Here is an 11,634-nt window from a genome sequence, read left to right on the forward strand (position 1 = left end):
GACTCAAAGAGTGATGCCAGGTTGGAAGGGACTTCAGGGACAATCTAGAGGAGGGCTGGGGGCTGGGGTTGGTGGGGAAGGGAAGGGAAGGGAAGGGAAGGGAAGGGAAGGGAAGGGAAGGGAAGGGAAGGGAAGGGAAGAGAAGGGAAGGGAAGGGAAGGGAAGGGAAGGGAAGGGAAGGGAAGGGAAGGGAAGGGAAGGGAAGGGAAGGGAAGGGAAGGGAAGGGAAGGGAAGGGAAGGGAAGGGAAGGGAAGGGAAGGGAAGGGAAGGGAAGGGAAGGGAAGGGAAGGGAAGGGAAGGGAAGGGAAGGGAAGGGAAGGGAAGGGAAGGGAAGGGAAGGGAAGGGAAGGGAAGGGAAGGGAAGGGAAGGGAAGGGAAGGGAAGGGAAGGGAAGGGAAGGGAAGGGAAGGGAAGGGAAGGGAAGGGAAGGGAAGGAGCTTTGCTGTGAGTGTGGCCCTCAGGAGGTGGTGCTGTGCCTTTCCAGCACCCCGAGCAGGGCACAGCCAGCTCCTGGATGCAGAGAAAGCTGCAGGCACAGGCAGGCAGGGCCCTTACCTGGAATATTTTGTGGGTCTCCATGCTGGGTTTCTCCCAGGAGGGGAAGGGCAGACGATGCCTCCTCGAGTGCCACCCTCTTCGCTCAGGGATGCGAGGGAAGTCATCATCATAATCATCATAGTCCCAGGAGCAGCGTGGAGGCTCCTGTGCCTCCACAGGGTAGTGGAACTCAGGGAGTGCTTTGTAGATCTGGGGACACAGACCTGTTGTGGGGACAAAACTGGCCAGGCACCTACCCCCTGCCTGGCAGCAGCTCTGCCCAGGAGCCAGCATGGCACCCAGGCCCTGCAGGAGAGGTCCCAGCCAGTGTCACCTCTCCCTTCCACCACCCCCAGCTGGTCCCTGGGGCTGTGGGGGCAGTGCCACCACTCACCAGCTCTGCACTGAGCTCAGCCTCGGGCTTCAAGAGCAGCACACTGCGGTCCAGGGCACGCAGGGCACAGAGGGAGCCTGGGGCAGCCTCCAGCTGCAGCTGCAGCTCTGAGCCAGGCAGAGCCCTGCCCTCTGAAAATGCAACCTTCACCTGGGGGGGCAGAGGGGGACAGGCAAAGGGCAGCACAGGGAGACAGCTCCCATGGAGCAGGAGCCAGCCATGGGTGTGGAGGTCTCTTCTTGACAGGGCTGAGGGGCTGGGGATCAGGCCCTGCTGCGTCTGGAGCAGGAGGGAGCTATGGGGAGGCTGTGGAGAGCAGCCCCCAGCTGCTGCAGCCTCCTCTCACCTTGCTGGGCAAGCACTGGGCCAGCGGCAGCTCGGTGCTGTCAGACACCAGCTCGCCGTTGGGCAGCAGGGCGTAGCCCACCACCTTGGCCTCGGGTGCCAGCCTGTGGCTGATGGGCAGCTCCAGGGAGAAGCTTCTCAGCCCTGGAGCAGAGGAAAGGAGAGGAGAGGAGGACCAGGAATGCTGCTGCCCTCAGTGCATCCCCAGTGTGCCCCTCCTCGATGGCCACATAGGCTCAGGCTTGCCCGAAGGACTTGAACATGAAAGCTGTGAGCCAGAGACAGGGCTGGGAGCTGCCACACACCAGGGCTGGGCTGTGCTGGGTGGCAGCAGGAGGCCTGGCACTGCCAGTCCCTGCTGGGGTTCATGGATTGCAGCAGGCTGAAAGGGACCCTTAGAGCCCATCCTGTCCATCCCCCCTGCGCTCAGCAGGGACAGCTCCAACCGGAGCAGGCTGCCCAGGGCCACAGCCAGTCTGATCCTGAATGTCTCCAGGGATGGAGCCTCAACCACATCCATGGGCAGCCTGTGCCAGAGTCTGCCCACCCTCACTGTGCAGAACTCCCTCCTGGTGTCCAGCCTAACTCTGCCCTGCTCCTCTCTCAAACCATTGCCCTCATCCTATCCCCACAGGCCCTTCTGAACAGTCCCTCCCCAGCCTGCCTGGAGGTCCCCTTCAGATAATGAGCTCTGAGGTCTCCCTGCAGCTCTTCTCCAGGAGAGGAGGTGAGGAGCAGGGATGGAGAGCAGAGCCCTTCATGTTCCAGACCTACCAGGCTCTGCAGGCAGCTCCTTCCTGAGGACAGTGGCAATGGTGCCCTTGGCCAGGATCTGCAGAGGAGAAGATGGGAACAACTAAATCCATGCTGCATCTGGAACCTGGTGGAGGAGGGACCCAAGGGCAAGAGTGTTGTTGGGTTTGACCTTGCCCACTCTCCAGCCCCCACAACACCACCCACTGGCATGCAGGTCCAGCAGTGCCAGCAGACATCCTACTGACAGGTGCAGAACCTTCAGCCTAGCCAGGAGAGGCCACTCATTGTCAGTCACAGAATCACTGAACTGTAGAGGCTGGAAGAGAGCTCCAAGCTCCTCCAGCCCAACCTAGCACCCAGCCCTGCCCAACCAACCAGACCATGGCACTCAGTGCCCCAGCCAGGCTTGGCTGCAACACCTCCAGCCACAGCCACTCCACCACCTCCCTGGGCAGCCCATTCCAGTGCCAATCACTCTCTCTGCCAGCAACTTCCTAACAACATCCAGCCTCAACCTGCCCTGCCACAGCTTCAGGCTGTGTCCCCTTCTTCTGTGCCTGGCTGCCTGGCAGCAGAGCCCAACCCCACCTGGCTACAGCCTCCCTGCAGGCAGCTGCAGGCAGCAATCAGCTCTGCCCTGAGCCTCCTCTGCTGCAGGCTGCACCCCCCCAGCTCCCTCAGCCTCTCCTCACAGGGCTGTGCTCCAGGCCCCTCCCCAGCCTTGCTGCCCTTCTCTCAACACCTTCCAGCACCTCAACATCTTTCTTGGATTGAGGAGTCCAGAACTGGACACAGCACTCCAGGTGTGGCCTGAGCAGTGCTGAGCACAGGGGCACAAGAACCTCCCTTGTCCTGCTGCCCACACTGCTCCTGAGCCAGCCCAGGATGCCATTGGCTCTGCTGCCCACCTGGGCACTGCTGCCTCCTCTGCAGCTCCTCTCTGCCAGCACCCCCAGCTCCCTCTCTGCCTGCCTGCTCTCAGCCACTCTGTCCCCAGCCTGCAGTGCTGCCTGGGAGTGCTGTGAACCTTCACTCTAACCAGAAGCTCTCCATGGTCTCCACCTCAGGGGCATGACTGAACACGTGTGGAGATGTGAACCTTCACTCCCAGCCACCCCATGCCTGCTGCCCTCCCTCTCCAAGCTGAGGCTCACCAGGAGGACCACATCCAGGCTGTCCACCTCAGTGCCCAAGGCCTCCTTGCTGAAGATGATGTCCACCCAGAGCTGCTGGGGCTGCCCACAGGCTGGTTGGCTCTCCACGTCACGCAGCTGCAGGAAGCTCTTGCTTGTGGAGAAGAAGGAGCTGACCCTCCTGTAGGCACTGTGGTAGAGCAGTGGAAAGTCTTCCTCCTTGCTGTCAGGTGGCTGCTTGACTTCACCCTGAGAGGTAGAAATGAAGGTGCTGAAGCCATCCAGAGCCCCCAAGCTGCTGTTGCTGTCAGTGGACACCACTGCTGCAGGTTCTTGGCTTGGAGGTGGCCTCAGCCCTGTACTACTGCATCTCAAAGAGCCTGAGGGGTGGCAGATTTAGAGGGTCATAGAATGGCTTGGGTGGGAAGGATCTCAAAGCTCAACCAGTTCCAACCCCCTGCCATGGGCAGGGACCCCTCCCACCAGCCCAAGTTGCTTAAGACCTCATCCAACCTGGCCTGGAATACCTCCAGGGAGAGGACATCCACAGCCTCCCTGGGCAGCCTGTGCCAGTCTCTCCCCATCCTCACTCTCAACAATTTCTTCCTCATCTCCACTCTCAATCTCCCCTCTCCCATCTCAGAGCCATTGTCCCTTGTCCTGTCCCTTCCCAGCCCTTGTCAAGAGTCCCTTCCCAGCTCTCCTGTATCCCCTTTCAGGTACTAGAAGCTGCTCTAAGGTCTCCCTGGATGCTTGACTTGCCCCCGAGCAGCGGAGGCAGAAATCAAAGCGATGATTCTGGATGGCTTCACCACCTTGGTCACAGAATTGTTTCAGCTGGCAAAGCCATCTAGGACCACAGATTCCAACTCTCCAACCAGACACCACTGGTGTAGGGTCTTGGCTTGGAGATGTGAGCTTCTTGGCTTGGAGATGTGAGCTCCTTGGCTTGGAGCTGTGCCCAGCCCCATACTGCTGCAGAGAGCAGCTCAAGGACCCTAAGGGGTGGGAGATGAGTCACTTACTTCCAAGGAGACTGTGCCAGTCCAACCAGAGGTGTCCAGCTCGAAGGAGGCCCTCCCTGAGGAGTCTGTCAGGAGGGTCTGTCTCACATCTCCTCCTTGCTGTCTGACGATGAGCAAGAGCTGCTTCTGCGGCAGCGCGGTGCCGTTGGCTCTCTTCAGCAGCATCTGCGGTGGGAGGGCTGGGGACATGCCCCAGGTCGGGCTGCAGCCGTGGGGCAGGGGTGGGAGAACAGGGCAGAGGGGCTGCAGGATGCAGGGGAGCCCTGTGGGCTGTGGGACCCCCCCATTACCCTGCCAGTGTAGGGGATGCCAGGCCTGTAGAAGCCGTCGGCGCGTTCGAAGGTGACGGTGAAGGTTTCAGGTACGACCTGCAAGGTTCTGGTGTCTTTTATCTCCAGCCCTGTGAGGAGGGAGTGGGGATATGAGGGTGTTGCAGGGGCACAGGGGCACAGGTCACCTGCTGCCAGCTTCCCCATCAGGCAGTGCAGAAAATGTCTCTGGTCACTGCAGGCAGCAGCATCAAGCACAGTTTGCACCTCCCACCAGAGGAGCAAACCTTCTGTGGCCTCTTTTGGACCTACAGCCAAGCTGCAGAGACCAGAAGAGGTCCTTCAGCAGAGCACCACCATGCAGGAGCACCTCAGTGCCAGGGGCCCACACTTGGTGGTCTTCTCCTTTTCCAAAGCCAAGCCTCTGGAGGTCATTTCTGGCATGACTGAGGTGGTGGGTGAGGGATTAGCTGCAAGGGTGAAGCCACAGCTCCACCTTGCAAGGACTCATCTCACTGCTGGCCAAGTCCTTGGGAGAGTTGTTGGAGCTTGGAAAGGTTGGGTTTGGGTTTTTGCCTCCTGACCATTTCTCTGGTCAGAGCTAAAAATGTTGCTCACACCCCAGGTGAGCCTGGACCTCTACAGCACAGTAGAGGCTCCTCTGGAGTGAGAACCACATGGGGATGAACCTGGAACCACACACCAGGGGCAGTGCCCATGCCCAAGCAGGAGAACATCACTGCCCCTACCTGTCCCATCCTCCACCAGCGACACCTGGGCCTTAATTGGCTTCCTATGCATGGACCCAGAGTTGTTGAAGGCAGCCAAGGAGATCTTCTTGGAGAAGCAGCCATTCTTCTTAGTCTGCAGGGAGAGAGCCAAAGCCCTCAGCAGTGGCCCTGGGCAGAGGCTGTGCCAGCAGCACCCATACCCCCCAGCTCTGCTCACCTGCCCGCTGACCTCCAGGCAGTTGTATATTGGGAGAGCATCACCAGCTGTGGGCATGACCCTGGAGCGTCTGGGAATGAACCTGCTGTGCCTGGGCACCAACCTGCTGGGCCTGGGCACCAACCTGCTGTGCCTGGGCACCTCGCACAAGGTGGCCTGGACCCTCCCCTGGACAGGCTTCCCATAGGTGTACCTGTTGGGTAGAGGGTGGTGAGGGTGGGTGTTGGTGTTTGTTGTGGAGGGCCTGCAGACCCAAAAGCAGGCTTATCTATGCCTGCTCTGCCTGGCCATGGCTCTCTGCCTGCACCAGGGGTAAACAAGCACAAAGGGGCACAACAGACCAGGGCCATAGAGGACACCTGGTTGTGCAAGTCGCCATGTGCCCAGCTGCTGCTGGCCCCACGTGATGGCCATGTTTGGGGTCCAGGCCTGTGGGTTTAGCCTAGTGTGGCAAGGTTTGGCTGACTGCCAACCTAGTTGGTCATTCTAGAGGCCAATGAGGCCATTAACTCTCAGCCCACAGTTGATAAACAGGGGTGCACAGGGTCCATGCAGCCTGCCCCACACTGCTTGCAGCTCTGCCTGCCTGTGTGCTTCCTTGCAGCTGTGTGCCTGCCTTTAGCCAGCATTAGACCCGTGCTCAGACTGCACAGAGCCCTGCCTCTGCACCTGAGAAGAGGAGGCTCAGGGCAGACCTTATTGCTGTCTGCAACTACCTGAGGGGTGGTTGTGGCCAGGAGGAGGTTGCTCTCTTCTCTCAGGTGGCCAGCACCAGAAGGAGAGGACACAGCCTCAGGCTGTGCCAGGGGAGATTTAGGCTGGAGGTGAGGAGAAAGTTCTTCCCTGAGAGAGTCATTGGCCACTGGAATGGGCTGCCCGGGGAGGTGGTGGAGTCGCCGTCCCTGGAGCTGTTCAAGGCAGGACTGGACGTGGCACTTGGTGCCATGGTCTGGCCTTGAGCTCTGTGCTAAAGGGTTGCACTTGATGATCTGTGAGGTCTCTTCCAACCTTGGTGATACTGTGACACTGTGATACTGTGGTACTGTGATGCTGTGAGGTCCTGCCTGCATACCCCTGGAGAGAGCAGCCAGCAGGAGCCAGCAGTATAAAGTCAGAGACTGCCATTTCCCCTGGTGCTGGAGGATTCCAGCCTCAAAGTCCACAGGCAGAGACCCTGAAGAATTGGACACTTGCAATAGGCTGTGAGGCAGCTCTGGAGGGTAATTACTGATTAATCTGAATTGTGAGCTTCTGTAATTGCTATTGCCTCTGTCATAAAGCAGAGAGCAGCTTTCAGCTCAGCTTTGCTGGGCAAATAGTGTAAGCCCCCAGGCAGCATTGAGCCATGGGGAATCAGAAAATCAGAGAATCACAGAATCATAGAATTGAGCAGGTTGGAAGAGAGCTCCAAGCTCAGCCAGCCCAACCTAGCACCCAGCCCTGCCCAACCAACCAGACCATGGCACTAAGTGCCCCAGCCAGGCTTGGCTGCAACACCTCCAGCCACAGCCTCTCCACCACCTCCCTGGGCAGCCCATTCCAGTGCCAATAACTCTCTCTGACAACAACTTCCTAACAACATCCAGCCTCAACCTGCCCTGCCACAGCTTCAGGCTGGGTCCCCTTCTTCTGGCCCTGGCTGCCTGGCAGCAGAGCCCAACCCCACCTGGCTACAGCCTCCCTGCAGGCAGCTGCAGGCAGCAATCAGCTCTGCCCTGAGCCTCCTCTGCTGCAGGCTGCACCCCCCCAGCTCCCTCAGCCTCTCCTCACAGGGCTGTGCTCCAGGCCCCTCCCCAGCCTTGCTGCCCTTCTCTCAACACCTTCCAGCACCTCAGCATCTCTCTGCAATGGAGGAGCCCAGAACTGGACACAGCACTGCAGGGGTGGCCTGAGCAGTGCCTTTTCCTGGCACAGCCTGTTTCAGGCTTACCGTCCACAGATCTTCAGCTGGAACTCCTCATCCTCCTCCAGCACCACTTGGGGGAGGTCAATGCTCATCTCGAACCTGGGCAGCACTGGAGGAGGGCATAAGGGAGAGAGGGTTGTTGCTCCCAGGACAAGGGTGCCAGGGTGCCCTGGGGCACCAAGGCACATGCTGAGGTGGGACTCCCACCCCTGAGCACCTCCCTGTCCCCACCCACCATATTCCTCCACGCTGAAGGGATGAGTCTTCCCTTCCACCTCAATGGTGTAGGTGCCCAGGGCTGGCTCTGCAGCCAGGGGCAGGGACAGCTCCACGATGCCCTGCTGCGGGGTCACCTCCTGCCACTGTGCGATGCGGTTCCCACTGGGGTCCTGCAGGCAGGGACATGCAGTCAGCACCCAGGGGCACAGAATCACCACTCAGGGGCACCAGCACCCAGGGGCACACAGTCAGCACCCCAGAGGCACACAGTCAGCACCCAGGGGCACACAGTCAGCACCCAGGGACACACAGTCAGCACCCAGGGGCACGCAGTCAGCACCCAGGAGCACAGAATCAGCACCCAGTTACTCCAGCACCCCAGAGGCACACAGTCAGACCCCAAGGCCACCAGCATCCAGGGGCACACAGTCAGCACCCAGAGACACCAATACCCAGGGGCATGCAGTCAGCATCCCAGGGGCACACAGCATCCCAGGGACACACAGTCAGCGCCCAGGGGCACTCAGTCAGCACCCAAGGGCACCAGCACCCAGAGACAAAAACACCCAGGGGCACACAGTCACCACCACACAGTCACCACCCTGTGGGCACAAGTACCCAAGGACACACAGTCAGAACCCAGAGGCACCAGCACCCAAGGACACACAGTCAGCACCCAGGGGCACAAGCACACAGGGGCACACAGTCAGCACCCCAGGGACACCAGCACCCAGGGGCACACAGTCAGCACCAGGGGCACAAGCACCCAAGGACACACAGTCAGCACCCAGGGGCACCAGCACCCAGGGGCACACAGTCAGCACCCAGGGGCACAAGCACCCAAGGACACACAGTCAGGACCCCAGGGACACCAGCACCCAGGGGCACACAGTCAGCATCCAGGGGCACCAGCACCCAGGGGCACACAGTCAGCACCAGGGGCACAAGCACCCAAGGACACACAGTCAGAACCCAGGGGCACCAGCAGCCAGGCACAGAACAGTCCCCAGCTGCGTTCTGCTCCTCCCAAACCACCCAGGAGCCTCCCTGCACCTCCCAGTCTGACCTTGAGGAGCACAAAGGGGAGCTGCAAGGCAAACAGAAGGTGGTTAGAGGGGGAACTGGAAGCCTTCCTTGGGGTCTCAGCAAGGTGGGGTCAGCTATGGAGCCATGGCTGGAGCAGAGTGAGGGCTATGTGTGGGATGCTGTGAGCTTCCAGCCCTTCCATTCCCTTTGGGATTGACTTTGAGGCCTGGGGGCAGCTCTGGCTGGGATGAGCTGAGGGCACTGCCAGCATGGCATGGAGAGGTGGCAGTAGGTGGCATCTCCTGCTGCCCTCACAAGAGTCAGAGAATGGCTTGAGTTAGAAGGGACCTTAAAGACCACCCAGTTCCAACCCCCCTGCCATGGGCTGGGACTCCTTCCATAAGCCCAGGTTGCTCCAAGCCTCATCCAGCCTGGTCTTGAGCACTTTCAGGGCTGAGGTGTCCACAACTTCTCTGGGCAGCCCACTCCAGTGCCTCCCCACTCTCACAGTGACCATCTCCTTTGGGGACCTCCTGCACTGCCCCGGGAGACTGCTGAGGCTGCCAGAGACTGAGCAGTGGTGTCTGGTGGCCTGATGGATAACACTTCCCTGCTTCCCACTGCCCATGCCCACATCCCTACATCCAGGGAGTAGCTTCCCATGCCACCCACTCAGCTCTGCTGTCCCTCAGCCTGCTGGAGCCTGCGTGAGCCATGCAGGACTCCCCTGCCCTGGGAGATGCAGCCCCTCAGGCAGCGCTGCCCAGAGCAGGATTCCCGTGGGGCCAGCCCCTGGCTGCCCACCCACAGCTCCCTGATGCCCCCCAGGCTGGAGGAGGGTGGTGCAGAGGAGCTCTGTTCCCTTCCCCAGCCCTGCTCTCACCTTCTCATTGCTGGCAACCAAGTCGTGATCCAAGGAGACCACTCGGAACTTCACTGCAAAGAGCCAGCGCCGAGGCGGGGATGAGGCAACCCGCAGGGAGTCTCCACGGAGAAGGGGGATGGAAACCCACCCCGAGCCCAGCGCTGGGGCACTGCCCCTCAGCAGCACAGCCCCCGGTGCTGGCAGCATGTACTGGCATCGCCCCGGGGCAGTGCTGGGCTCCCCAGGGCATCCCAGGGGCAGCCCTCCCGTCCCATGCAGCGCAGGAGCAAGGCTGAGCCTCCTGCACCCCTTCTCCCCCCTTCAGCCCGGGGCAGGGTGGTCCATCCTGCCCCTCTCACCTTGCTGCCCAGGCTTGTAGACAGCCTTGTCTGTCTGTATGAAGATGCCAGGCTGCAGAGCTTTCAGCAGTACCTTCTTCTTCTCGGACACTTGGAGGGACTCTGCCTGGATTGCCACCTGCAGCTCTGCCAGCTCCTCCTGCCCGTGGGCAGGGGCTGGAGCCTGCCAGAGGCAACAGCAGATGAGGACAAGGAATGTGCCATGGCCACCATGCCCTGCTGCCTCCTAGGAAGCTTCACCCACAGCAGCACCTTCCCCAGGCCAGTGGCTGGCAAGAAATGTTCCCCCCCCAGCCCCCTGCACGGCCAGGGGATTTCAGCCACCAAGGGACTGGGCTGAGCTTGGAGTCAGAGAGCCACAGACTGGGTTGGGTTGGAAGGGACCCCGAGACAGGCAGCAGGGACACCCCCAGCTGGCTCAGCTTGCTCAGAGTGGTTCTGCCTCCTCAGGGCATGAGGCCCTGCTAAAAGCTGGGCAGGTCACCCTCGCTCCCAGCCCCTCTTTGGTCCACAGCCCCACACTCAGGGGAGCTGCTGGCAGCTGTTGGACACTGGGGTGTCCAGGGCACCCCACTCCATGCTTACAGCTCTGTGTGGGGTGAGACTCACAGGGAAGGTGATGTTCAGGTGCAAACGAGGCTCCTGGACTTCCCTCTCCAGCAGGGTGATGCTCTGGGTCTCGCCTGCTCTCAGCAGCTGGATGGTCACCTGGGCAGGCTCGTGGAGGCCTCTGAGATGGACCCACAGGGTCGTGGTGTGGGGGTGGTAGAAGACAGCTGGGCAGGTGACCACATAGCCCCTGGCAAGCAGAAGGTGTGGCTGTGAGACCCACCCCAGTACAGACCCCACAGCTAGGGCTGGCCCAGAGAAACCAGTGCTGGGCTGCAGGGTCACCTCCTCCAGCCTCCCTGCTCTGCTTCTGGGCTCCCCTGGACTGCTCAGCTCAGCAAAGCAAAGGCTCAGCTCACAGAGGGGCTGCAGGTCAGGCAGCAGCCCCAGCCACCAGCCCCAGCAGCCCCCAGGGGGCCAAGTGCTCCATGCTCATGGGCAGGGACAGTCCAGCATCCTGGGCAGGGACAGTCCAGCATCCTGGGCAGGTCCACCCTGGCCAACAGCCACCCAGATGGCAAGGGTTAGACCCACTGCATCCTGCCATGGGGCCAAGACTCTGTGCCCACCCCACCAGGCAGGGCCAGACAGACAGACACAGAGCTCTTACGGTGCTGCAGATGCCCAAGCTGAGAGCTGCAGGGTGAGGAGCAGCAGGGTGGGAAGGGCAGCCTGGCACCTCATGTCTCCAGCTGCATGCAGACCTCAGGGACAGGTCACAGCCTCCTTCTCCAGCTGTTGGCTGTCCCTAGAGCTGCACCTGCTCTGCTGCAGGCTCTGAAATCAGATCCTTGCTTCCCACCCAGGGATCAAAGGAGGCTTGGCAGAGCAGGCAGCTGCAGATATAGCCAAGGCAATGTTTGCCATCTGCCCACAGCTGCCTGGGTTCAAGGCTCCCGCAGGTTTTTGCAATGGGAGCAAAGGTTGCTGCAGGCTTTGGAGGCTCCAAAGCAGGGAGAGGACCCTCCCACACACTGCCTTTCTGGGAAACGAGGGCAGGGATGAGCAGGAGCAGGTTGCCCACATGAAAGCAGACTGCAGCCCCTGAGCCAGTCCTTGAGCTGGCAGCCATCTGTCGCCAGGGCTTCATCCCAGGCTTTGCAGGTGCAACCCAGCAGCAGCTCCAGGGGCCAGGCTGTCTTTGTGCCAAGTCTCCTCCACTTCCATGGGAGTACTGATGGGCAGAAGAGTAGGAAGCCTTTGGCCAGCTCCATTTGCTCTCTGTGCCCTGCACCTGGGAGC

The 11,634-nt window shown here is 60.7% G+C and overlaps 1 protein-coding gene across 1 annotated transcript in view; it reads right to left on the reverse strand.

The window, feature by feature from the left end:
- Positions 1–11,076, reverse strand: part of LOC135191771 (alpha-2-macroglobulin-like protein 1) — a 20,824-nt gene extending 9,748 nt beyond the window's left edge. Inside the window, exons 1-17 of the mRNA XM_064174357.1 lie at positions 11,003–11,076; positions 10,393–10,582; positions 9,784–9,946; positions 9,443–9,495; positions 8,600–8,620; positions 7,550–7,703; positions 7,339–7,423; positions 5,409–5,601; positions 5,210–5,324; positions 4,482–4,591; positions 4,192–4,356; positions 3,188–3,415; positions 2,052–2,109; positions 1,279–1,421; positions 933–1,082; positions 670–748; positions 557–585 (exon numbers count right to left, since the gene is read on the reverse strand). Of these exons, the coding sequence (XP_064030427.1) occupies positions 557–585; positions 670–748; positions 933–1,082; positions 1,279–1,421; positions 2,052–2,109; positions 3,188–3,415; positions 4,192–4,356; positions 4,482–4,591; positions 5,210–5,324; positions 5,409–5,601; positions 7,339–7,423; positions 7,550–7,703; positions 8,600–8,620; positions 9,443–9,495; positions 9,784–9,946; positions 10,393–10,582; positions 11,003–11,076 (2,010 nt within the window). The remainder of the gene's footprint in view (positions 1–556; positions 586–669; positions 749–932; positions 1,083–1,278; positions 1,422–2,051; positions 2,110–3,187; positions 3,416–4,191; positions 4,357–4,481; positions 4,592–5,209; positions 5,325–5,408; positions 5,602–7,338; positions 7,424–7,549; positions 7,704–8,599; positions 8,621–9,442; positions 9,496–9,783; positions 9,947–10,392; positions 10,583–11,002) is intronic.
- Between the last annotated feature and the right edge of the window lie 558 nt (positions 11,077–11,634).

Source organism: Pogoniulus pusillus, chromosome 40 (genome assembly GCF_015220805.1).
Source record: "Pogoniulus pusillus isolate bPogPus1 chromosome 40, bPogPus1.pri, whole genome shotgun sequence".
NCBI classification, from domain to species: domain Eukaryota; kingdom Metazoa; phylum Chordata; class Aves; order Piciformes; family Lybiidae; genus Pogoniulus; species Pogoniulus pusillus.